At 53.2% G+C, this 20862-nt stretch overlaps 2 protein-coding genes and 1 long non-coding RNA gene across 6 annotated transcripts in view; 2 read left to right on the forward strand and 1 right to left on the reverse strand.

The window, feature by feature from the left end:
- Nucleotides 1-7386, forward strand: part of ZDHHC18 (zinc finger DHHC-type palmitoyltransferase 18) — a 28689-nt gene extending 21303 nt beyond the window's left edge. The window contains exons 4-10 of one of the 4 annotated variants that reach the window (XM_043445025.1): nt 62-199; nt 327-375; nt 871-973; nt 2433-2545; nt 3421-3520; nt 5972-6049; nt 6641-7386. In XM_043445025.1, the coding sequence (XP_043300960.1) occupies nt 62-199; nt 327-375; nt 871-973; nt 2433-2545; nt 3421-3520; nt 5972-6013 (545 nt within the window). In that variant the 3' untranslated portion in view covers nt 6014-6049; nt 6641-7386. Of the gene's footprint in view, nt 1-61; nt 200-326; nt 376-870; nt 974-2432; nt 2546-3420; nt 5384-5971; nt 6050-6640 lie in introns of those variants that run through there. The other 3 variants (XM_043445024.1, XM_043445023.1, XM_043445026.1) reach the window with 3 other exon arrangements.
- LOC122426261 lies at nt 4353-11903 on the reverse strand. Its single transcript, XR_006265135.1, has 3 exons — nt 11488-11903; nt 7388-7503; nt 4353-5602 (listed from the first exon to the last, which is right to left on the reverse strand). It is a non-coding gene; the product is annotated as an uncharacterized LOC122426261 (long non-coding RNA).
- Nucleotides 11904-11905: 2 nt separating this feature from the next.
- Nucleotides 11906-13274, forward strand: SFN (stratifin). Its single transcript, XM_043445027.1, has one exon. The coding sequence runs from the start codon at nt 12000-12002 to the stop codon at nt 12744-12746; it is 747 nt and encodes a 248-aa protein (XP_043300962.1). The 5' UTR covers nt 11906-11999; the 3' UTR covers nt 12747-13274.
- The last annotated feature ends 7588 nt before the right edge of the window (nt 13275-20862 follow it).

Here is a 20862-nt window from a genome sequence, read left to right on the forward strand (position 1 = left end):
CCCAGCCGTGGCGAGAGGCGTCTAAACACCCAGCGCTGACCTGCCTCCCTGGCCCTTCCAGAACGATTTGACCATCACTGCCCCTGGGTGGGCAACTGTGTGGGGAAACGGAACTACCGCTTCTTCTATGCATTCATTCTCTCCCTCTCATTCCTGACGGCCTTCATCTTCGCCTGTGTGGTCACCCACCTGACGCTGCGTGAGTTAGGGGTGACGGTGGGCATGGGGCGGGGCTGAGCGGGAGGGCCGGGGGCCAGCTCAGCCAGCTCAAGGGGCCGTGGTCACCGTCCCTTGAGCCATGCCCTCTCCTGTCTCTTCCTCCCCAGGCTCTCAGGGAAGCAACTTCCTCTCCACTCTGAAGGAGACACCAGCGAGATATCCTTTTGTCAGCAAGGGGGAGCCCTGGTGGGACCCAAGGCCCCTTCCCTGAGGCGGGTCCCCGCAACACGTCCTGTAAACGGAGGGCAGTGGGTTAGAGCTGATGTTTGTCCTCTGGACTCCAGCGTGCCAGCTGCTCCTGTTCACCCCCAGGCTACAGCCCATTCTGAATGGGCTGTCGTGGGGCCAGAATTGCCAAGAACTCCCAGGAGCACAGACCCCTAAGACACCCAGCTCTCTGGACTGTGCCATGTCCGTGACTCTGGTGTTTGAAACCCTCGCTTCTCTCTTCCATCCATTACCCTGGGCTTGTCCTGCCCTCTGGGGGCACCTGAACCCTCCTTGTGGCCCAGGAGGGGATCTGCTGAGATAGATGGTTACAAACTTACCTCCCTTCTGGGGGAGTAGCTGCACAGAGGGATGGGTGAGAGGGGCTGGTGAGGGAGGCTCCCAGCCCCGGTCCCCGTGTGGGTCCTTGACAGCGCTGCTCACCGTGCTGGAGTTGGTGATCTGCTTCTTCTCCATCTGGTCCATCCTGGGCCTCTCAGGGTTTCACACTTACCTCGTCGCCTCCAACCTGACAACTAATGAAGACGTGAGTAAAGGCTGGAGCAGCAGCTTATCCCCGGGCTGGGGGCAGGGCTGAGGGAGCCTGGGGCAGCCACAGTGCAGCCCTGACCCCCAAACTTCTGGGCAAATGTGGGCAGAGAGGCGAGGCAGCCCGGCATCTCCTTTCAGGGCTCAGGGCTGGGTTCTGGGGGACCCTGGGCAGGCCCCTGAGGTTGCTTTCTCCCTAACCCCAGCAGAGCGGCACTGACCCCATTGCTGTCCTTACATTTGGCCGGTTCATTACCATTTCCAGGGTTCTTTCAGTTTCCATCATCTCTTTGGGTCCTTTTGCCTCCGAGGCAGAAGGAACAGAGATGCTTTTTCTTCATTTGATGGCTGAGTGACTTGCCCCAGGTCACCAGCTGGAAAGGGACAGAGCCCGGGTTGCACTTGGAAGCTCAGGCCCACCATGCTGTCCTTGTAGACAGCAGCGATTCCACTGTTCTCAGGGAGTCCTGGGGCTCTCTGAGGCATCCTTAGTGAGGGGGGCAGTCAAGACAGAAGCATGAAGCTCCATCAGCCTCCCCACTCCACTTGCTGCCTTGTAGACTTCTCTACCAACAAATCTTGTCTGTTGGAGCGCCCACTATGTGCTGAGCCCTGGGTCGGACCTGACCCCTCCCCTCCCATCCTTCCAGACAACAAAAAAGCAAATGAGAGCATCTGTCCCAGGGCCAGCATCTAATATTGCTCAGAGGCCTGTGGACCAACAGAAAATATGTTCCTTGACCTCAGCCTGTCATTTGGAGAAAGGAACTTAACAAGCATGACAGGGTATCACATGCTGGGTGATTGGTACAGAGCAGAAATGACATCAGCCAGCTTCTCCCAAGGTGATTTCCTGGGGGCTGTTTCTGCAGGATATCACTAGGGGTTAAGCAAAAAAGCGTGTCATGGCCAGATACATTTGGAAAACTCTACGGTAAAGTCAAGCCAGTCTCCTTCACTGCTGATCTCAGTGCCTTTGACAGCCGGCTCCACGGAGCTAGAGAGGGGCAAGTTTCATCTCATGCTCCGACAGGATTGCTGGAGTTCCCTGTTTTTCAAATGAGAACTGAGACTCAGAAGCGGTGCTCTGTCCGAGGTCACGAGCAAGTCTGTGGGAGAACCAGAGTTCACAGCCATGTCAGCCTGAGCCCTGGGCCCTTGCACTAGCCTCCTTCCTAGGTGGCTGGCAAGAGAAGGAAAGATGCACCCCGAAAGCTTCCTCTGGAGGCTTCTCTTTGGCTCTGCTCTGACTTCTGTCTTGGTCAGAGCCTCCTCTTCTGGGTGCCCCCCCAACACCCAGCAGTCCCCCATATTCTCACGGAATGACTAAAGGGTATAGGCACATTCCCTCCAGTAGGCTAGCCAGAATTGGTTTCAGAATTTGCTCGTCTTCCCCAGCCTCTAGAACAGGGGAAATGAAGGGAGGTACCTGACCCAGAGCTCCTTCCTGCTTGCAGATCAAAGGCTCGTGGTCCAACAAGAGGGGTGGCGAGGCCTCTGTCAACCCCTACAGCCATAAAAGTGTCATCACCAACTGCTGTGCTGTGCTCTGTGGCCCTCTGCCTCCCAGGTAAGCCAGGGGGTGCGTGGGGGAGGTCCGGGCCTGGCCAATGTGTGTGTGGGGGGTGGGCGGGGGTAGCTCTGTGAGTCTACTCCTCTCAAAGAGGTTCTGGAATCACTGACCTCCCCACACCAAAGATGCCCTCCGGCTGTCATCCTCTGCTGTATGCATTCAGGGCACTTGTCGCAGAAAGGAATTCTGTAGAGTTGTAATTTGTACTCCTGTGTGCTCATTGTAGAAAAAATTAAGTACAAAACATTAGAAAGAGTGTTAGATATCACACGTAATCTTACTCCCCAGGGATAACCACAATGAATGTTGTGTCTACCTTGAGGGACTCTGCCATCCGCTGCTGATGCCTGGACTGGGTGGAGCCTTATCTTCCTCCTGGTGGCTCAGCTCTGCCGGGAAACGCCCCATCTGTCCGGACACCAGGGGGCGCCAGATGTCCAGATCGGGAGTTCAGTTGGATGCTGTGGGAGCGGGGTGGGGGTGGGGTAAGATTTCCCCACACCCTCCCCACCTCCTCCTGCCCAATATCCGATTTGCCTGTCACCCATCCTGCCCCTGGGGAAAGGATAGTAGGAATTGCAGGATCTCCCAATGCCCTTTCGTCCTTGCTCTTCTCACCTGCAGCTTGGGAGCCCAACAGAAAGCCAGACAGTCTGAATTAATGGTGGATAAATTCTGTGGCCCAAAGCCAGGTATCCAGAGTAGGGAGAGGACCCTTCCAGAAAGGAAGGGTCTCGAGCCGCCAACTTGAGCAGCCTTTCTAGGGCTGGGTCTTGCCTCGTCTGGGAGATGGACCCAGCCATCCATTCCCTGGCCTCGAGCTGCGGTGTCAGGCAGGGCCCTCACGTGTCCCCCTCCTTGTCTTTTGGAAGCCTGATTGACCGGAGGGGATTTGTGCAGTCCGACACCGTGTTGCCCTCGCCCATCAGAAGCGACGAGCCAGCCTGCGGAGCCAAGCCCGATGCCAGCATGGTAGGAAGCCTCCCATGAACCGGGCTCAGTACTTGCCACCTGCTGGCCTGTCTGCCCCTCCGCACTCACCTGCCACCCTCCACACCTGCCAGGACCTCCTCCCCATTCCACCCGAAGGGAAGCAGAGCCGCCCAAGACTGCTTGAGTCTTTTCGTATTTATTTCCCACCCTGCGTGGCTTTCCCCACACTGTGCCATGGCTGTACCCTCTGCTCCCCAGACCAGGTTTACACGGCCGGGGGCCCTAAATTCCCCCAGCTGGTCAGTGGCAGGAGTGACAGGAGAGAGAGGCCAGGGCCCCTGAGGCCGCCCAGCGGACCACGCCAGGCCTCTGCCCAGCTGTGCCCTGTGTGTGAGGCTGCGGACTGAGTGTGACGCCTCCTGGGTAGGGCAGCTGCTGGGCCCTGCTGAGCCGGGGTCCGAGGGGTGAAGCCGGACCCAGGAGAAGTCGGCTCTGGACAGCAGACTGTCAGAGAGGATGCCTCTGGGGGCTGCTTGGGCGTCTGGGCCCCTTCCTTCTGGGATAGCCATCGTTCGTTCTTCCGTTTTTGTTTTTGTATGGAGTCGGCCAGTAGACTAGAGCTGGGGCTCCAGGTAGAGAGGGCAGAGTTGGGGGTGAGTGGGGGGAGCAGCCTGCGTCAGAGGAAGCCAAATCAGCCAGCCAGGCACCCGAGACCTCAGCTCCTGCATGATTCCTGGGCAGCAGACTAGGAAGGGGGCGCCTCACCCCCCTCTGCCCACGGAGGGTTCTCCAAGGGCCCAGCCTGGCCCCCCCAGCCCACCTCTCTCCCAGGTCAGGTCTGGGGATGGGCAGGTTTTACTCATGCTGGCAATACTTGAAACGGGTTTATTAATGCTGGGTATTTTGCACAATTTTATAGACCTTTTTTCTACATAGCATTTTTTTATGGAAGAAAAAAAAAAGTCAGCCACATTGCTATCTATGTAGTGCCAGGTGAAGGGTTATCAGAAGGCACCTTGGTTTTAATAAGTTTATTACAAGAGACCTTCTGGCTGTGAGTGAGTGTGTGTGTGCGCGCGCGTGTGTGCTCTGGTATGAATGTGACTGGCTCCCGCACCCCCTGGGTTGCCTCACTCTCCGCCATCGCCCTTGGGTGCCAGCCGGTGGTGGCAGCAGCAGGAGCAGCCTGAGCCCTGGGGACGGGGAGTGTGTGCGTTGGTCACAGGAGACCCCTGGGCTCCTGCTGCAGCCCAGCCCATCCTTCTTGCCCTCCTCCAAGGACCTCAAACAGTGGCTGGGACTCAGCCACCCAGCCCCCAGGTCAGGCTTCCAGCTGGGACCTGCCCAGACAGGCTGGGGCCTGGTCAGGTGGATGGGGTAATGGCTGTGGGGAGTGGCTGCCTTGCCACACCCCCTCCTCCGGGATCTTGACTATGGGACCCAGCGCCAGGGGCTAGAGCATGGCCAACTGAGGACCTCCCTCCGGGAAGGACCAGGGTGGGCTGAAATGAGTGAAGGTTGGCCTAAATCTGGGCCAGAAACTTAGAGGATGGCCCTCCTCTCCTGGGAGCGATAGTTTCTTGTCAAAATAGATAGGAAATTGTCCCTCTGTCCCCCTCCTTGGCCCTCTAAGAGGGCTGAAAAGGACATAGGAAGTCCCCGCACCTTGTCCTTCCTTGCTGCAGAGGCTGGTGGGTCACAGGCAGCTGAGAAGTCGCAACCACCCGAAGTCCCCTCTGGGAGAAACCACTTCGCCCCAGCCTCAGGGCCCTTGGGCCCTCCCTGCTGAAGTGGGAGTGAGGGGTGGGGAGGAAGCTGGCTAGAGGAGGGGACTCCTACCTGCCTTTTATTTAAGCCAGTATTCTTTGTTCCTGCTTGTAATAAAATTTTTGTTTTTAAGAATTGATTTGCTTTGGTTTGGTTTTTGTTTGCTCTTTCTTTGCTGAGGCCCCAACTGGCAGCCCTCTGTTCTTTCAGCCAAACGTGGTCTTTCCTCTTCAGTTCGGTAGCTCAGTCGTGTCCGACTCTTTGCAACCCCATGGACGGCAGCACACCAGGCTTCCCTGTTCATCACCAGCTCCCGGAGCTTACTCAAACTCACGTCCATCCAGTTGGTGATGCCTGGGGAGACAGAAATAGGGCAGACAGCCCAGTGATCCAGCTAAAGTTCTCTCCTGGCTGGAGTCTGTTTGCTGGAGGCCGAGCACAGAGGGCTATAGCTAGGCCCCCGAAGGCAGGGAAGAAAAGGCCATCCTGTCCCCTCTCCATCCCCTCTACTTTCCCCGGCCCTGGGGACTTGCGATCCCTAAGTTCTTTCTTTTCTGTCTTTCCACTCTGACCTCCAGTGACTGCTTAGCTAAGAAAATGTTTGTAAAGAAGTAGATTGCAGTTTGAGAGCCAGAGCCTCCCTGGCCCCCCACCCCGGCCTGGGCAGCAGGGCCCAACCAGACAGCTCGTAACCCTGGCCCACCTCTCTGGTATCTCCCCCAGGAGGACACCTGTCAGGATTTTGCCATCTCCTGCACAGCCTGAGGGGAGCTAACAGGCCTCTTTGCAGAGGGTTAGCTGGTAAGACTGTATCTCCCCCATCGGCCAGCAGCACTGCCCGCTCCCCTCACACACCATACCATCCTCATCGCATGCCTCGCCGCCCCCACGGGGCCCATTCATCTGTCTGGTGTGTGGTGCAGTGTGTGTGCTGGCGGTGGTAGGGCCCTCAGGACTCCCCCCCCATCAGCGGAAGGGCCGGGGCGTGGGCGCAGGGCTAGAGCCGGCCCCACCCTGGACGGAGGAAGTGGCTTCACGCAGAGCAGCTCTCCAGCTGGAGCAGGAGGTGAAGGGCGAGGTTGGGAGAGGATGGCGCACCTGCCCTGAGGCGCTGGGGCCTGCTCTCGGCGTCCTGGTGCGCAGGGGCCCTCGGTCACTAACTCTGTGTCCTGGCTTTCTGTCCTGCTGAGCTTTTTCTCTCACCTGCCCGTTTTCTCTCCTGCTTGGTTGCCTGCTGCCTGAGCCTCGGCCCTTCTGTGGGGAAGACACAGGTGCTGTGGCCGCCCCCTGCCCCCCCCCCGCCCCCCCCGCTCCCCGCCGGCCTCCTCACTCCTCCCCATCATGCTAACCCTCTCTCTTCTCCTCCTTTGCTGTCCTGCCTGGGATCTCCAGTGTGTGCGGGGGCTTAAGGACCTCCTGAGGACCGCTGCTCTCTGCCTCTCCAGGAGCGGCCTGGGGGGAGCCAGGCCCCCAGCACCTCCACCTGCCTAACCCGTGGCCCGTCTGCCACCGTCTGTGCCTACAGGGTCTGCCCCCAAGCCTGCCCCACATGTATCCTCTCTAGGGCGCCCCCCTCCCCCTGCAGAGGAGGCAGGGGTTGGCCTCTCTGCCCCCGCTCCCACTCCACGCGGCCAGAGTGTAGAAGGTCAGAAAGCAGCTGTCAGCACAATGATGTCAGACTCTGCTGAAACTCGCCCTCCCCTCCTCCACCTTCCTTCCCCTTCCCCAGATCTGTCAGAAGTCAAGACTCTAGGAATCTTGCCTTACAGCCTGCCCACCCCCAGGACCAGGCAGAGCTCTAGTCTAGCCAAGCAGGTTTCTTCAGGAGCCGTCTGGGGTGTTGATGACGCTGCTGAACAAGTTTGGTGACTGTTCTGAGCACAGCTGGTTTGACACTGTTCCCACGGGCCCCCCTGCGCCCCCCCCACCCAGCGGGTAGGACGCAAGGAGGACGCTGTCCCCCTTTGCTTCAGGCACCGAGGGTAGTGCTGACAGTCCCGAGCTCTTCAGAGGAACTGAAGGCAACCAGGTGGGCCTCGGGAATCTGCTGAGCCCATGGCGGGGTGGGGGCAGGGGCTGCTGGTCTACTGTCCTGTACCTTTTTTAACCAAAATAAAGATCTCCCTCTTCTTGCCATACCTTTGAGTGTCTGGTACCACCTTTATTTGGGATCCAGGGCTGGGGCCTGTGATGAATCTGCAGGAGAACATCTGGCTTATCCTCAATGCTGGCCTAGTCAGCTGGTCAGAGCCATTCTAGAGATTTTTAAAAAGAGGCACAATGAAGCCAGAGGGGACACAGGCAGAGCGGCTAGGGTTGTCTTCACTCTGCCCCTCTAGAACTCCTGGTCTCAGTTCCAGAGACCTTCAAGTCTTAGCTGACCTCTGAACTTGGAGAGGTCCCAGTCCAGGCCGGGGCAGCGGGTTTAACTCCAGTCTGGGGCTGTCACACCCTGAACTGAGCCCAGCCCAGGGTATTAATGGAATCTTGCCTTTCCCCAGCTGACACCCCACATCAGAATACATGCACTGACCCATTCTCTCGCCTAAACCTGTGAAGAAGGTGATGACAGCCTTTTTAGGAATTGCCAGGGTCTCGCAGCTGATAAATCCAAGATCTGCACCTGCTCACGTCTCCTCCAATCTTAGACTTTTTCTGTACCACCCAAGGAATGAAGATGGCTGCTGTGGAAGGAGGGGATCTCAGAGAAGAAACCTTAATATCAGAGAATGTCATTCAGAGATAGCAGGGGCTGAGTGATGATCTGTGTTGGCCTCCTTGAACTGATGGGGAAACTGAGGCCAAAAGACCGGAAGGGACCTGCTCAAGGCCTTATAATGGAGCTGGGATGCAGTTCCACACCCAGACCTCATTCCATTCTCTCTTTTTTTTCATTCCATTCTCTTTCCAGTAATTCCACACTGTGTCCTAAACTGGAATGGCCGAGGAGACGTAGGGTACTTTAAACAGCAGTGCCTTGAGGAAAAAAGGCTCAGGTAGCTGAGTCATTTAAAAGTGATCTAATATTTCTCCCAAAGACAGCCAACTAGTGGAATGAGCTCTAACTGAACTCTTGTTCACAACTAACCATGGGAGAAGGCACCATAGTTTCCTCTCTGTCTCTCTAGTCGCTAAGTCGTGTCCAACTCTTGCGACCCTATGGACTATAGCCTGTCAGCTCCTCTGTCCATGGGATTCTCCAGGCAAGAATGCTGGACTAGGTTGCCATTTCCTTCTCCAGGGCATCTTCCTGACCCAAGAATCGAACCAGGTCTCCTGCATTGCAGGCAGATTCTTTACTGACTGAGCTATAAGGGAAGCCCTTCGTTTCCTCTGAAGTGTCTGCCTACAATGCAGGAGACCCTGGTTCAATCCCCTGGGTTGGGAAGATCCTCTGGAGAAGGAAATGGCAACCCACTCCAGTATTCTTGCCTGGAGAATCCCATGGACATAGGAGCCTGGTAGGCTACAGTCCATGGGGTCGCAAAGAGTTGGACACGACTGAGCAACTTCACTTTCACTTTCTTTCACTTTAGTTTCCTCTAGTTACCTGATTAATTTGATCATTCCAAGACTGAAAAAAATTTCCTAGGAAGTTCACTCTGAAGTCTAACCAGCATCCCTCCTGCTGCAATCAGAGCCCTGTCCTTGTTCTCAGTGGAGGTAGATAGCAACTGGTTGGTGCCTTCTCTATGCCACAACCCTTCAAAGCCTGTTATTACCAGTTAAGAAGGAGTGGTTGTCTGTGGGATGAGAGGCTTTGATCCTGCTGGTAGGAAGGATGCTCTATGGGAGGATGGGGAGGTAGCAGGTGGGATGAGGAAACCCCCTTTGAGCTGCAGACCCCATTCCTGCCCTGCTGACTCAGGCAGCTGACAGTGGAACTCCATGCCTTGTCAGGGCCTGCTGCGTCCTGCCTGCCTGGGCTCCGGACTTGGGAAAGGGAGGCCTGGAGGCAAAGGGAGGTGCCTGAGACAGGAACTGAGTCAGGACTGACAGGCCAGAGCGGGCAGGAGGTGTTAGGTAGCCTGGCTCCAAAATTCACCCCTGAGCTTCAGCAGGGGAGGGGAAGGAGTGACAAGGCTTCCTTTCCCCTGCCCAGCACTGTGCTGAGGGCATGGAGCTTGTGGTGTGAACCACCACCACCAGGTCTCTGGCATGAGTGGTAGGAAGAGAAGTCTTCCTGCCTTGAGACAGAAACATCTGCAAAATTCCTAGGCCTACCAGGCCCTGCCCTCCGGGTTTCTAATGTTCTGGAATCTCCAGCTTTCCTCCAGGACCTGGGAAAGCCCGGGCTGGATGACTAGTACCAGGGAAGGTCCTCGAGGGCCCAAGGCCTGTGGAGGCCAGAGGAATGTGTGAGCTGGAGAGGGTGGAGGTAGTGCTGTCAGACTGCCTCTGACCATTCATTCATCTCTCCAGTTGGGCAGGGTCTGGCCTTTGGTTGAGACTTGGTTTGGGGCCCTTCCTTATTCCATAGAAACCCGCTCCATATTAATGCTTCGAGTGTGCATGTTTATAATAATGAGGCTCGGTTTTCTTTTCACATGATATTAATAGTTACCATCCACTCTGCTAAGTGCTTTCCATCAACTCATTTAATCCTCACAATAAGCCCCATTTTTATTCAGGAAAATTGAGGCTCATAGAGGCCAAGTCATTTACCCAAAGCCACAGCAGCTTGTAAGAACTGAACCCAGGCAGTCTGATTCCAAGATTGTAGGCTGTTCTGTGATAGAAAAATAATACACATTCACCATTGATAACCTGAAGATACTAGGAAAATCAAAGGAAAAAGAAAAACCCACTTAGACTCCTACTACCTAAACATACACTGTAAACTGGTATTCCGATATGTTTCTTTTTCATTGTTTTCTGTGTCAGTGAGCTGATTTAGGCAAAGCCTTCAGGATGGCAAGCCTAAAATCCCTTCTGCTTGCTTCCTTGGAAAACATGGCATCAGCTCAGACACGTCCCTACTTTTCCTTCATAAGAAGCAGATCTCATCTCTGGGCCTCAGAGTTCTGGCCTAAGCCTCCCTCCAGGAGGAGAGGGTGGGTGTTCAGACACCAAGAGGAACTGGAGAGGGACAGGCTTGTGAAATAGTCCTGGTTCAAGCATTAAACTGGCTGGATCCCAGAGAGAGGAGCCCCGCCCCAAGCCCCATCTGAGCTTTGGCTAGAGGTAGAGCAGACAAGCAGGAACCCACCCTCCTAGGTGCAATGCCAACACCTTTAGGTGAAAATTTCAACTGACACGGAGAGAGGGTCTCAGTGAACAGGGACAGAAGATTGGCAACAGAGAAGTCTCCATCTCTGAGGCTTCTGCCAGGAATCAGAAGTGGGGTCGTGGTCAGAGGGAAGGGGCAGGGAAACTTCTGAGAGGCAGGCTCACTCAGCTGGGAGGTGGGGGGAAGGCAGCACTCAGCTGGGACTGCTGCCCCATAAAACGAAATGACATGTGTTACAGCCACCTCCATCTTCTCGGTCCTGTCTTTTTCCCCAGTTGCTAGCATTTCCCACCCTCCTGGTACCCAGCTGGGCAGGGCACCCAGGTGGCCTGCATCCCTGCCCCCTGACAGAGGGCGGGGCTGAGTTAGGCAGGAAAGTGGAACAGCCAGTGAGCTGGGTCCCCACCCTCTGTGCGCCCCACTGACACATGACGGCAGACAGAGGGGGCAGGTGACCTGGTGTGGACAGCCAGAGGGTAAGTCTTCAGACAAGTGGCAACAGGCCACCAACATGAAAGGGAAAATTGTGCTGTGATGGGGAAGGTATCCAAAAAACCTACTGGGTGACTAATTACAAAGGCTGGGCCACAGCGTCAGAGGCCGCTCGTTAAACACCTCATTAAGTGGCACCCTGGAAGCTGCCACTTGTGCATTCTGGGAGCTCAGAGGGGACAGGACCCTGAGGAGGAGTGAGGGGTGGGGGGTAGAACATTTCAGGCAGACTCCAGAAGAAACCTGCGTGTCACTTTTAAATAGTCTGGAACTCAAAGGTCAAAAGACTTGATGGGAGCAAAGCCAAATTTAGTAGCTGTGTGACTGAGCAATTCTCATCTCTCTCTGAGCCTTAGTGTTCCCATCTCTCCAGTGGGAGTAGTAGTCATAGACCTGCCCATTTCTCATCGACATAGCATAGGTTAGAATAAGTTAGATCATGGGTATGAAGGCGCTTAGGAAACTACCGCCCTATCTATAAACAGTTATCTCACCTGAACCAATGGGGGAAACATACCTGGCAGGACTGGGAACCCCATCCTCCTGCACCTGGCTTTACGGGCGCCTAGACCCATGGCGGCCAGGTAGCTGAAGCCATCCTCAACCCCTGGAAGAACACGGTGAAGGAGGATCTGATTTGAGAAACTGGGACAGCTACCTACGGTAGGCATGTAATAGAAGCCCTGAACCTGAGGGGGCAGCCTGGGGCCTGGAAAGGTGTCGGTGCAGGTGAGGCCAACGCCCAAATCTCTCCCGCTGACAGTCCCGATGACTCACCCCCGGCCCCCGCCCCCCTACCCCCCATCCCAGCCCTTTTACCTTTAAGGAAGAGCCGGAAAGGGTGTGGGGCCGAAGAGGAGAGGGAGGCAGGTCCAGGGCCCTAGCCCCGCCCTCTGCCCCTCCCACCCTTCTCTGGGCCTGGCTTTCCAGCCAAAAGGCGGGCAGAGAGCAGGAGAGGCACATAACCCGGCCTTGGTTCCGAGGCAGCCAGTTAGCCCGCCGCCTGCCTGTTTGCCTGTCCCCTGAGCCATGGAGAGAGCCAGTCTGATCCAGAAGGCCAAGTTGGCCGAGCAGGCCGAACGCTATGAAGACATGGCAGCTTTCATGAAGAGCGCCGTGGAAAAGGGTGAGGAGCTATCCTGCGAAGAGCGCAACCTGCTCTCAGTGGCCTACAAGAACGTGGTGGGTGGCCAGCGGGCGGCGTGGAGGGTCCTGTCCAGTATCGAGCAAAAGAGCAATGAAGAAAGCTCGGAAGAGAAGGGCCCGGAGGTGCAAGAGTACCGGGAGAAGGTAGAGACGGAGCTCCGGGGCGTGTGCGACACTGTGCTGGGCTTGCTGGACACCCACCTCATCAAGGAGGCTGGTGATGCCGAAAGTCGGGTCTTCTACCTGAAAATGAAGGGCGACTACTACCGCTACCTGGCCGAAGTGGCCACTGGCGACGACAAGAAGCGCATCATCGACTCAGCCCGGTCGGCCTACCAGGAGGCCATGGACATCAGCAAGAAGGAGATGCCGCCCACCAACCCCATCCGCCTGGGCCTGGCCCTGAACTTTTCCGTCTTCCACTATGAGATCGCCAACAGCCCCGAGGAGGCCATCTCGCTGGCCAAGACCACCTTCGACGAGGCCATGGCCGACCTGCACACCCTCAGCGAGGACTCCTACAAAGACAGCACTCTCATCATGCAGCTGTTGCGAGACAACCTGACGCTGTGGACGGCCGACAACGCCGGGGAAGAAGGGGGCGAGGCTCCCGAGGAGCCCCAGAGCTGAGCCGCGCCCGCTGCGCGCCCTGCCCTGCCCTGCCCGCTCCAGTCCCCCACTCCCGGCAGAGAGGACTTGTATGGGGTGGGAGGCCCGACCCTTCTCCCCAAAAGCTCTGGCCCAGCTCAGACAGGCTCCATAGAGAGGAACCAGTGGAGCCGAGGCCCCCTGAAGCCAGAGGATTCCACGCTTCCTGCAGCCGTCAGGTGCTCCTGGCCACTGGTCATCCCATCCAGCCCTGCTCTCTGTCTCCACCCCCGACCCCCACCCCACACCGCCCCCCACCCCGAACCTGACCACTTCCTCCCCACTCCAATCCCCTCCTGCCCCTGCTACCTATGGATCTTAGGAATTGAGGAGTGTCCCATCTTTGGAGCTGAAAACTGAACTGTGTGGCAGAAGTTGGTGATGAAAGTGTGTGTGTGTGCCTGTGCGTGTGTGTGTGTGTGTGCAGCAACCAAGACCCAGGATGAGAGGGAAAGCATGTCTGCTGGGTGTGACCATGTTTCCTCTGAATAAAGTTGCCCTGTGACACTCCGCCTGTCTTTTTCAGTTATTGCGGAAGGGTGGGACAGGGATTGGTGTGTCAGTTACAGAGACCCTGACCTTCACTTCACGGGGCTGGCTCAGTGACCTGCAAGCAAGACTCTGAGCCAGGAGAGAGGCTGGGGATCCAGCTCTCTCCATCAGGGTCTGGTCTGGTCCCCTCAAACTGGTCCGATCCCGGGAGGGTCGGGTGAGCAGCGCAAAGGCGGCTTGGAGACTCCTCTGCCAGGAACGCGGGGTGGGAGGTTGAAGCGCTCAGGTGTGAGGGGACAGTCTCAGGTGTGAGGTCGGAGGGGTACGCTGCAGTAAGCGGCACTCAGCACCTCAGACCTGAAAGCGGGGAAGAGTCCCATCAGATCTGAGCGGAGGGAAGTATCACCAGGGGCCTAGTATGACGCCGCCATTAAAAGCTCAGGTCTGAGGAGAAGACCGCCTTCCAGCGTTCGGAGATGGGGACAAAATAAAACGGGCCGTTGACGAAGAGGCACAACTTGAGTGGGAAGGGCCGCGGGGAGCGGGTTCAGCCGTGGTGGGCCAAGCCCACTGCCTCCGCAACTCAGCTGGCAGCAGCTACGCTCCTTGGCCTGCTGCCGCCTAGTGACTACCCGCCTTCACAGCCTGAGGCCAGAGGCGGGCCCTAGGCTGATGTCATCCAATCACGAGAAGGAGCTGCCCAGGGTACCGCCCCCAGGGCCAGACTGACCAATAGGAGAAGGAGCGGCGGAACGCACTGGGCGCGTCTTCCCATCGCCAGCCGGGCCCTGCAGGCGCCGGGACGCGCAGCTGGGGGAAGAGGCCCCCGTCACCCGCTGAGTGCCAGGGGCGGAGCTTTCCTGGTTTCACTCGGACGAGTCGCCACCCGCCCGACCCGAGAGCTCTACATCCTCAGAGCAGCGGGACGGGGCGGGGTGGTGCGGGAAAAGCAGTCCCCGCCCTCTGAGTCATCCGCTCAACCGGCGGTGCCTGGGCCTGGCCTGGCTGGCAATATGGGCTGGAAAAAGGCCACCAAGGTGTCTCCATCGCACTCTAGAGCCCAAGAAGCCCTGACCTGGTGGCCATGAGGCTTGGATGTGACCCTCACTGGCTTTGCAACCTTGTGCTATGTGCTTGGTCGCTCAGTCGTGCCCGACTCTGCGACCCCATGGACTGCGGCCTGCCAGGCTCCTCTAGCCGTGGGGATTCTCGGAGTGGGTTGCCATGCCCTCCTCCAGAGGATTTTCCCAACCCAGGGATGTAAGCCAGGTCTCCCGCATTTACAGGCGGATTCTTTACCGACTGAGCCACCAACCTTGGAAAAGTCATTAACCCCCTCGGGCCTCAGTTTCTCCTTCTGTATCACAAGGGGCTTGAACTAATGGCTTTTTAGTTTGACTCCAAGCCTGCTTTGGCCAGGGTTCTTAACTATGCTTACCTTTTGTCCTCATTTGTGAAGTGAGGATTAAAAAACAGTACCTTCCTCTTAAAAGGTGCTGTGAAGTTTGAGAAAAATAAATGCGTGTAAAGTAGCCCATCATACATATTTAATGCATGTTACCTATTATTAATCCTTCCAGCATCAGTAGTCCAGGATTTATCTAGCATTTCTGTGCCAAAAGCAGAATAATCTGGCCCAGTCCTGAGAATCAGCTTTACTGCCAAAGTCAACCTGCCTGATCACTGCATCACCTGAGAATACTGGCCTGACATCAAGTGGTCAGTCTTTCACCTGATAATATTGGGGGAACTGAGTCCAGCCTCATCAGGTTCCCCAGAGTCCAAGTTTGATCACACTCATGGACTAAAAGGCTCTTATCAGAACTATTAATTCTTCAGGGGAAGCTGGCAGGACCACTCAGATGCTTTCTGGGTCCCTTGTCTTCTCTTTTCAGAGGGGTATTCGGTGTTAAGGTTTCAAACCGGTCAAAGACTCTGGGAAAGAACAGGTGACTTCCCCTTAGCTTTGGAAGTGACCTGGTTTCTCTTACCAGACAGGTCTGGTGACTTTCTCTTAATGAGGTAGGTCCTGGGAAAGCAAATTCTTTTCTCGGCATTTGGCTTTTGCCTACTCCCTTTACACCACCCATGGTTGCCCTCTAAGGTAGTGTGTTGGTGTTGACAGATTTTAAAAGCAGATGCTATGGTTTGGAATAGCACCAAATCAGACAGCTAGCTGTGAGCTGCCTTAGGCACCAGCTTCTGAATTGGGTCCCAGAACTTTCTATCTAAAGCTTTCTTAAGGTTACTCAGGGTGGGGCCTTAGTGAGCCTTTCTGGTCATCTTTTCCTGGCCTAAATTTGACATTTAAAATTTTTCAGTTCTATACAACCCAACACTGTATATCAACTGTACTTCAGTAAACTTTTTTAAAAAATTATTTTTTTTCAGTTCTGCTGCTAGTGGGTATGGAATTTCTCTTAGGGTGATAAAAATCTTCTTGGATTTAAATAGTGGTGATGGAGTAGGAAATGGCAACCCATTCCACTATTCTTGCCTGGGAAATTCCACGGACAGAGGAGTCTGGCAGGCTACAGTCCATAGGGTAGCAAGGAGTCAGAAAAGACTGAATGACTGAAAATGCAACATGATGGTCACACAATTTTGTGAATATATGGGGGAAAAAAACAACACTGAACTGTGAACTTTGTAGTAAATTTTATGATCTGTGAATTATGCTCAATTAAAAAAAAAAAAAACAGTCCCAGAGGCAAAGTCGGTAAGAATGCAAAGTTCCAATGGAAATTTCATGATGGCCACTCTTCTTTTCTCATCATCCTCTCCACTTGAGCACTTTCTTCTAAACTTTTCCAAATTTCAAAGCCATTTTCAGGTCAAAAAATGAATAGCCACCATTCCTTTCCCTTTAACACATACCGAGCTTTGGCTATGCTACCTAGTCTATCAACTCTTTTCACTTCTTAGGTATATTTATTCAGCCATGGTTTCATATCTATTTGGTTCTACCTGTAGCTTTGCAATTATGTCCTGGGTTTATTTTTTTAACTCCCCAGAGAGCTCCCTTAAAATGGTAACGTTGTCCCATTATTCCTCCTTTCTTCCCCCAGAGTCTCCAGCAAGGTTTTGTGTACCGGAAGGAGTTCAAAACTTAGTTTTATTTTATTTTTTTTTCCAAAACTTAGTTTAAAAATCATCCTTCCAAATGCCTGGAAACCAGGTTAGTACCAGGTCCTCTATTGTGGAAATGGAAATACAACGAGTTCTGGGATAAAGCAGGCTGAGTAGACAGAGATTGGGCTCACCAAGAGTCAAGTAAACAGAGTCCTATCCTTTCTGCATTGCTGGAAAATCCCCCAGGAAACAGAGACCCAGGGTTTACAAAGATCTTCCTCTGCCAAGAATTTGCCTTGTATGGGGAAAATTTGCAACCTAAGATTTCTCGAGAAGGTATCTACTCTTCTTTGTCTTACATGTAGTTACTTCAGAGAGCAAAGTTCAAACTGGCTCTGTCAATCACAGGAGTAGGTGATGGGAAGCAAGGCGTAGGGGTTAAGGTACTTTATCAGGACTAAACAGGCACCCTAGGAAGGCCAAGGCATTGGGGTCAGGCGGGCCACTGTGGCTCCTTCCAAAAAGGCAGAAAGGCACGAGACTCACACACAAACTTACAAGTGTCCAGTGCCTTTTTGGAAAAACTTAATTTCAGATGCTCGCACCAAGATTGCTCTTCTGACCAAAAGTCCCTATTCCTGCTTCTTCCTAGAGTACAGAATACAGCTGTAAGAGCACACAGTATGACTGCTATATGCCAGGCAGTTTCATACCTTAATCCTCACATATTACCTCCTTTGTTTTGTTTATGAAGAGACTGAAGCTCAGAGCAGCTAAATAACCTAATAATCAAGGTTACACATGACTTACGTGCTCGGGGAGTAGAACAGGTTCAACTCCAAGGCTCATGATTTTTCAACCACAACAGCTATTTTCAAACTTTGTTCAGAGGTCTCCCCAGAAGCTGCCACAGGGCAGGGGCCCAGTGGTCAGGGGTTCCCCAGTTTCCCCACACTTTGGCTAAAATAGCCACACATATGCCTTTTTTGTATATTGGGAGTTTCATGAGTTAAAAATACATTTGAACTTATGCTATGCTGTCCTGCTCCTATCTTGGACTTTCTAAGAATCAAGAGAGGCTTCTTACTCTACTTAATCCAAAGCCACCCCAGGGCCCGACAGAAAGGAGTTGTTTTAAATGAGAAAAAAATGGGTAGTGGACCAATTTCCTGGCTTGTTCAAATTAAGGTTTCCTTAACCTGGTTACATCTTCTGCTCCTTTTCAATTCTTCACCCTGTTCTTAGGGTCTTCACCCCCAGCCCTGCTGTGTGTAGGAGGAGCAGGGTTGAGGAAGGCAGGGTTCTGCAGGGGTAAGTCCCCCTCCTCTCACAACCCCCCCTAGCCCCACCTACCCACTGAGTCAGGAGCCAGGAATGTCTGTGGGGGCAGCAGACAGGTATATCGCCCTGGGGTTGTCAGAGGGCTGATTCATCTCTCATCTCCACCCAATCTTCCCCTTACTGCTCTCTGAACATTTTTAACTCCTTTTTTTTGGCCGTGGCTTGCAAGATCTTAGTTTTCCTCAACTGGGGATTGAACCTGGGTCTGCTGGCAATGAAAGCTCTGAGTCCTAACCACTGGACTGCCCAGGAATTCCTGAGAAATATAGAGATTTTGCCTAGAGATAAAAGAAGAAACCCCAGACTCTGAAAACACACAGTCTTCAATCTGTGGCTAGGTACAGTGTTTAAAAATACATCAGATTATGGTATCCAATAAATATTTGTTAAAAGAGAAGGCAAGAGGAAGATATATTTTCCCCCTTTCTTCCTCCAGACTAAAGTTAACCTGAAATTTCCTTGTCTGACTGTAAAGGGGACTGGTTTTTAGCTCAGAATCGATGATGTGACCACTGGTGTGACTTACGAGTTGTCCCAGTATGCCTCCTTTGCTGTTTCTGTGACCCCACAGAGCAATACGGAGGTTCCAGGATTAAATTACAGGCAGAGGTGACAATCCAGAGTGAAGGGAGCGCTAGGGAACATTTCTTGAAGCTGTATTTGCACAGTGAGCACACCACTTCAGATTTGCTTATTTGGGATGGCTTTGAAGGGCCCTCTCATCTCCCTCCTCTGTAACTGCTTCAGGGTTTTGGATGGGGAGAAAAGAATTTCAACTTTTCTGTGTTCTAGTCCACAGCATTTTACCAGTACTCATATTTTTCACCTCATTGGGCTCCAAACCCCCAGCCTATCCCTTCACAGTCCCTCAGTCTTAGGTCACTTGGAACTCGGGCTTCTGAGGCTGTGTGCAGCTGGCCGGACATGAAGGACACTGGGTTGGAAGTGAGGTATATGGCTCTCTCCTACCCTCATTCAAGCCTGATGCCACTGACGTCTGTGTCATCTGGGACTCAAAGGGGACAGGAAGAAGAGGTGAGCAGCCCAGACCTGGTTGAGTAAAAGGTTCAACAACCAGGAGCAAGAGAAGAAAAAGGAGAGGAGAGCTACTCAGCTTGATAGGGAATTTCCCGCCAGGATTCTGAGGTAGGTAGGCCTCCCCACTTCTTTCAAAAAACAGGGTGGGCCTGAGTGGTGCTGGGAAGTCACTCTCATCTCTGTCAGAAGCATTGAAAATCTCTCAGACCCTGATGGGAGCCTCATCTCCCCACAGACCCTAATGGGGTCAGGCTTCCTATTCTCAGCCAACTGTGGTGAGCGTTTTGCTACTTCAGCAACAGCAGAGGGCGACTGGTTGTGCTTCAGCTCTGTGGGCTTTAGGGTGTCAACCTCACTCCTCAGCCTCTTTGTCCGGGCTGGAAGGCTTTCCAGTGAGCTGTGGTCTCTGAAAGTTTCTAAATGCTATCTTCTGACTGTTGGAGGTTCCCAATTCAGAGCCAGGAAATGCACAGAATAGCCCAATGTCAGTGGTTAGCAGAGATGACCAAGAAGGTCCCTTGGAAGACACTCAGGGATGGTTCCCTCCCTTCAGAAGTCCCGATTGCCAGGTGAGGTTGGGGCTGAGAAGAGCACTTCCAGACAGGGTGAGATGTAAGCTGGCACTTTTCTGGGAGGCATTTTGGGAATATGAACCCAGAAACTAGAAAACGTTGGCAATTTTATTTCTAGGACTTATGTATCATAAGTTAAAAGTCAGAGACTCAGACAAAGATGTTAATCACAACATTATTTATAACAGCAAAAAACTGGCAACAACTTAAAGGCTAACCATGCGAGTCTGGATAAACAATGTTTTAACCATACTGTAGAATATTATCATGTAGACATTGAAAAGGTTTTTCTAGTTTTCAACAAGGACCTTCTGTACAGCACAGGGAGCTCTGCTGAATATCATGTGGCAGGCCTGGATGGGAGGGGAGTTTGGGGGAAAATAGATACATGTATCTGTATGGCTGAATCCCTTTGCTGTCTACCTGAAATTATCACAACATTGTTAATCAGTTATATTTTAATATAAAAGTTAAAAAAAATTCAAAGATCTTTCTAGTTCTAATTACATGAAAATATATTAACTGAAAAAAGCTTATAAAGCAATAATATATCCCACATATATAAATGCTATAGCTATCCCTCTGAATGTATAGAAAAATAGACTGAAAGAAAAAACACAAAATATATTTATACATTTGAATAGAAAATTTATTATTTTCATTTTCCAAGTGTTTTCTTTTTCTATCAGGGGGAAAAAAAAGAAATCTTAAGGACAGTTGTCACTTGCTGCCAAATTGAGGGTAGTCTTTCTCCGGTGGTTTAGTCGCTAAATCACATCTGACTCTTGCGACCCCATGGACTGTAGCCTGCCAGGTTCCTCTGTCCATGGGATTCTCCAGGCAAGAATACTGGAGTGGGTTGCCATTTCCTTGTCCAAGGAATATTCCCAACCCAGGAATCGAACCCAGGTCTCCTGCATTACAGGCAGATTCTTTACTGACTGAGCTACAAGAGAAGCCCTAAAGTGAAAGTCACTCAGTCATGTCCGACTTTTTGCGACCCCATGGACTATACAGTCCATGGAATTCTCTAGGCCAGAATACTGGAGTGGGTAGCCTTTCCCTTCTCTAGGGGATCTTCCCAACCCAGGGATCGAACCCAGGTCTCCCGCATTGCAGGCGGATTCTTTACCAGCTGAGCCACAAGGAAAGCCCAGGCTTTCTCTGACCCTACATATTTCACGCTGAGCAGACCTCACCTGGAACCCAGATGCTTCTGCTTTTCTGCATTGTGCTGTCCACCCCCAGTCATAACAGGGGAATAGAAAATTATGTTGCTATCAGTGGGAAGTGGTCAGAGCTCCATTCATTGGAGGACAAACACCCTTGCTGTCATACCAAGGCCTGAAAATAAAGCTTGGAGTATTTCCATCTTTCTCCACTCGGGTGATGCTGAGGATGCTTACACATGAGGCCATAAAGTTCTACATGACGCCTTTCTTCCATCTGGTGTGCTTTGGTGGTGGCTGGGGCCTCTAGTTCGGGGTAAGCATCAAAACCCCTGACCACAGCTATTGGTACCAGCTTCAAACACATAGCAACCACCCTCACGCCTTAACTGATGAGGGATTTGTCCAAGAGCC

Source organism: Cervus canadensis, chromosome 24 (genome assembly GCF_019320065.1).
Source record: "Cervus canadensis isolate Bull #8, Minnesota chromosome 24, ASM1932006v1, whole genome shotgun sequence".
Taxonomy (NCBI): domain Eukaryota; kingdom Metazoa; phylum Chordata; class Mammalia; order Artiodactyla; family Cervidae; genus Cervus; species Cervus canadensis.

Coding starts and splice junctions, on each gene's coding strand:
- SFN (XM_043445027.1), top strand. CDS start 12,000: ATGGAGAGAGCCAGTCTGATCCAGAAGGCCAAGTTGGCCGAGCAGGCC.